At 39.1% G+C, this 5,134-nt stretch overlaps 1 protein-coding gene across 1 annotated transcript in view; it reads right to left on the reverse strand.

Annotated features, from left to right (window-relative positions):
- ECT2L (epithelial cell transforming 2 like) overlaps positions 1-5,134 on the reverse strand; it is a 99,326-nt gene that overhangs the window by 1,512 nt on the left and 92,680 nt on the right. Inside the window, exon 19 of the mRNA XM_007946308.1 lies at positions 1,895-2,067. Within this exon, the coding sequence (XP_007944499.1) occupies positions 1,895-2,067 (173 nt within the window). The remainder of the gene's footprint in view (positions 1-1,894; positions 2,068-5,134) is intronic.

Here is a 5,134-nt window from a genome sequence, read left to right on the forward strand (position 1 = left end):
AACCAACAAAGAAAATTTCCTTCTATAGATAAACCTTTCCTTAACTTTTACAGTAACAGACTAATACAATATTTGTCATTTTGTGATTGACTTATTTCACTCAGCATAATGTCCTCCAAGTTCATCCACATTTACTAAGTCATCTTTAAGAATATTTTTAAACTAAAAATAGGGATTTAAAACAAATATAAATCCAGTTTAGAATATAACTTCCTAAAGTTACTGAATAATTCAAATATGTCTTTATACTGAACAGTTATTTTTACGACTAAATAATAGATGATGTGATGTTCTTTAATTTCTAGTCTCAGCTTCTCCAAAGGGAACTGGAATTAGTTAAGTTCCCAAACCCACTGCCATCAAGTCAGTTCTGACTGGTGACTCTCATAGGGTTTCTAAAGCTGTGAATCTACAGAAGCAGATTGCCTTTTCACCTACACAGTGGCTAGTGGGTTCAAACTGCCAACCTTTTGGTTAGCAGCCAGATGCCCTAAACACTGCACCACCAGAGCTCCTTAAAAGTCTTTACTAGTAGTTATTGGAGATGAAGATGCTGAGACTAGACTGAAATAACCTTGTTACGAGGGCCAATGGCAGAATTCAGCCACTATTTGGCTGATTGCTATCTATTAGGTTTAATTACAATGCTGTGACATAAGGCAGAGCTGATTATAGGGGGAGAGGTGAAAAGAAGCACCTTTTAAAATCTTCACCCATACCCAGTACTTACAGGTAACACACTTTTTACCCGAGTTTGTCTTGTGGGTGGTAGTACTAATTCCCTGCACTTGGTACTCATTTCTCTCTCAAGCTCAGAGTTTAAATGGGGCGGGAGCTACTGGGAAGCAGCCCCCTTTTCTTTAAGTTAATTCCTTCTCTGAGATCTTGGTACCAGCTTTAACCTTAAGTCCTGCCTTTATATGCAGTGAAATAAACTGCAATGAGAGATGTTACACTCAGATTGTCTGGTCTCACAGATACAGGTAAGAGAGCTGTTTCCTTTTAAACTTGAGGAATAGCGTGTGAGATTATAAAAATAGACGCAGTAGATTTAAGTAGGATTTCTTTTTGTAACGAAAATACAGTATTACAAGTGAGAGAGTTACTAAGTATCCTTTGCAAATCTGTTCATTCTTTTATGGAAAAACTCCCAATTTAAACGTGAACTTAAGAAAAGTTATTGTCAAATCTTTCATAATCATGAGTCCTTGTAGAACAGAAACATAATAGAAGTCTGAGGTCGTGTTTCCAAACCCTAACACCCAGAGACAGTGGTGCAGAAAGTGGTCTAGCGCTCCAGTTCTTACTTTTCACTGAGGCAGTCCCCAGGTTCAAACGAGAGCCGCTCTTAAGTGTGTTTTTAAGTCAACTTTGTAAATATGTCAGAACAGGTGCATATGGTTCCTATTTAGCCTTACTTTGGTGCAATAAAGGCTTACAGCCTTTTCAGTGATTAAAAGCTGCATGTACAGCAAGTATGGGATTGTAATGAATTTGTTGCAAGTAGGATTTGGTTCAGTTGCTTCAAAGTGAGGGCAAACATCCATAACATTAAAAGGTGAGTAGGAGTTTTCCTAAGTTGAACATTTGGATGTTCTTAACCAGGGGACTTAATGTGCTTCTAAGAGCCCATGATGTGGGGTCGTGCCTACCACTCTAATTTTCAAATTCTGTGTTCCTAATGTTTAGCATGTATGTCTGCCAATACCAGTAATCCTGTCTTTTGCCATTTCAGAGGTAGCTGAGTTTACATTGTTTATGAAATACTGGTATTTTGGAAATTACTTGCAAATTGGCAAGTTATAGTCCTTTTCTATTTCTTTAATAATTAATGAGTTTCATATAATATAGCTTTCTAAAGGTATTTATCTCTTGGGAGAAACAAAAGACATACACTTGGAATCTGGAATATCTTCTACAAGTAACCTATGCAGGGCCACTGATGCAATGAACTGGTAGGTGGTTTTTGACATCCTTTCAAATGGAGTATGAGATATGCTCCGACTGGAAACCAGCAGTGTGTCATTGAAGAGGAAAAGGCTGAGGTCATGGACATGTTCATAGAGCCTGTGCAAAAAATGAAGAGAGGGCAGTTTTAATAAACATACCTATGTGCTTTGCTACATGGTAAACCATCTGTAAATTAAAAAGTCAATTGTCAAGGCATTTCCCCACCACAGACCTACTGGAGGTCACTGGAGTTCTCTAACTGCCCCCCCCCCCGATATGATTAGTAGCCCCTCTCAGGCCCATGTTCTAGACCATCAGAATTCCTGATGGAGGGGTGTGAGCTTGTCCATGGGACAAGTATCTCATAATCCCATCCTCTGTCCTTCCGTTTTTTCATTGTTGCCACTATGAATAATGTTTGCAGTAAACAGTCTTTTCAAATAAACAAATTCCTTACATATGCCCATATTTCTATCAAGATGCCCAAGAGTAGGATTGAGCAGCCCAAGGATATATGTGGTTCTCTAACTGCTGCTATAATTCACATTTATTCACCTTTTAAGAGAATAAGGAGTTCTGTTGGTGGTATGGTTAAGGTATCTGGCTGCTAACCAAAAGGTCAGTGGTTTGAACCCACCAGCTACTCTGAGGAAGAATGACAGGACAAGCTGCTTCTGTAAAGATTTACAACCTTGAAAACCCAGTGAGGGTCACCATGAGTCCAAAGCAACTCGATGGCAGTGAGTTCGGTTTTTTTGTTTTATGAGAATGACTGGCTGGTACATAGTATAGACGTGCGTGTGCACCTGAATTACCTGGAGATTTTGTTAAAATGCAAATTCTGGTTCAGTAGATTTGGGGTGGTCTGTATTTCTACAAGCTACCAAACCAAACCAAACCAAACGCACTGCCATTGAGTCAGACCCGACTCATAGCGACCCCATCTCTACAGCAGTAGATTGCTCAACCTTCCTTCCGAGGAGTGGCTGGTGGGTTTGAACTGCCAGCCTTCTGGTTAGCAGTCAAGGGCCTTAGGCACTAGGCCACCAGGGCTCCTCTACAAGCTCCCCGTCCGGTGATGACAGTCCTGCTGATCCGAGACCACATTTTGATTGTGAGGCACTTAAATCGTTTATTAATTACAACCATGCCTAAGAACTAGGAAGGGATTGAGTCCTGCAGGAATACAATTTTAAAGAGCGCTGTAGGTTCAACTATTTGAGAGTGTTAGGTTATCTACATGTTAAAAAAAATAACACCTCACTGCCATTGAGTCAGATCCAACTCATAGCAATCCCTCCTTGGGTTTCCAAGGTGATATCACTATGGAAGTAGATTGCCCAACCTTCCTTCCAAGGAGTGGTTGGTGCATTTGAACCGGCAGACTTCTGGTTAGCAATCGAATGCCTTAGTTACCAAGCACTAGAGCCCAAGTCTTTCAAACATTTCTTTCCCTTGCTTAAGTCTGTATGTGGTTATGATTTAAGCTGAAAAAAATGAGGTGCTTCACATTTATTGATATTTTGGTACCCTGAAAGAAATAATGTATTTGATGAAGCTGATAGGCTACTTTCAAAATAATGGAGTGGATACAACTAAGGGTGAGGGAGAGAAGGATCAAGAAAGGTGGATGAGTTTTAGATCTGTGTGTGATGGGCTATGTGTGGTAAATGGCCTGCTTTAACAGGCAAAAGAATTCCACCTGTATTCTTGCCTTTTGGAAGGGAGATCCAGAGGGGACAATGTTTTTACCATATCACCGATAAGGGCAATTATTTTTTTTTTTATTCCAGTTTACAAAAATGTTGAAGGCTGTATTAAAACTTGGGTGTTTTGTTTGAAATAATCAGAGTGTGTGTGTGCCTGAGGTGCTTTGAAGACATGGTTTCAAAAGGATTTGCTTTGGTAAATAGGTGTTCATTTTTCTTTCCCCTTTGGAAGGGACAGCATGGAGGTAGGGTTAAATGAAGGAGAACTCCAGTTGTGTGACCTACTTGAAACATTTTGAGGTTTGGCCCAGTGAAGGGAACAAGCAGGCTTTGAGTTTGGAACTGAGGCCACTTGTAATCTGCTGACATGAGTGACGGAAAGATAAACACACAGAGGTTTTGATTATTAGAAACTGATAGATAGATACATAGATAGGATTTTATCTAGAAAAAGCCATTTATAAAATAAAGCCCGCATCATCTCTCCATTTTTTTTCCAAAGACAAAAGCACCAGAAGTTTTTAATTTTAAAAAACAATTCCTCTATATAGCAAAAGCAAACAATTTTACCTTTCATATTGACATAATGAGCAATTGATTTGGAAACTAAAGATCCTAGTAGTGTTTCAGAAATCCTCTGTTAACACTCAAGGAAGCAACCATAATGGTAGAAACTGGATAGGGTTTCTTCACTTATTTGCAAATATGTTCAATGACTCAGTGAAATGGAACAGATCTAGTCTAATTTAAATCCCTGACTGCACCGTAGAAGTGTTTTTGTGTTTATTTCATTCCCTAGCCCAAGGGACATAAAGGCCTAAAGAACCTAGCTTCTATACATACATAAACTTTTAAAGGAAACATTAACGACACAAGCTTTAATGCATACAGTCCCCATAGTGCCACAGTGACTGGTGGATCATAGTTGGTTTTGGGGTTCCCAGAAAAAGAGTCAATTTAGACTCCAAAAAGATAAAGTACCAAGGATAAAGCTAACAAGGGACGTAAAAGACTTTATTATACAAGGAAAACTATAAAGCACTACTGCAAGTAACTAAAAGAGATTTACATAAATGGAAAAGCATTCCATGCTCAAGGATTGGAAGACTCAACATTGTGAAAATCCCAATATTATCCAAAGCAGCCCATCAATAGATGCAATCCTGATCCAAATCCCAACAACATTCTTGCAATCCTGATCCAAATCCCAACAACATTCTTTAATTAAATGGAAAAGTTAATCTCCAGCTTTATATGGAAAGGAAAAAGTCCCTGAATACCTAAAGCAATATTGAAGAAGAACAAAATAGGAGGCCTCACACTTACTGATCTCAAAACTGTTATGCAGGGAGTTCTGGCAAGATGGCGAACTAGGCACAAGGACTGCACAGACATTCTTCAACAAAGAAAAGGGAAACCAATTAACACAGACACAGAAGATAATCTTGGACCCCTGAGCCTTGAAGGGAAGGATA

This window comes from Orycteropus afer, unplaced genomic scaffold, assembly GCF_000298275.1.
Source record: "Orycteropus afer afer isolate SDZICR_OR568_19922 unplaced genomic scaffold, OryAfe1.0 scaffold00155, whole genome shotgun sequence".
In the NCBI taxonomy this organism is placed as follows: domain Eukaryota; kingdom Metazoa; phylum Chordata; class Mammalia; order Tubulidentata; family Orycteropodidae; genus Orycteropus; species Orycteropus afer.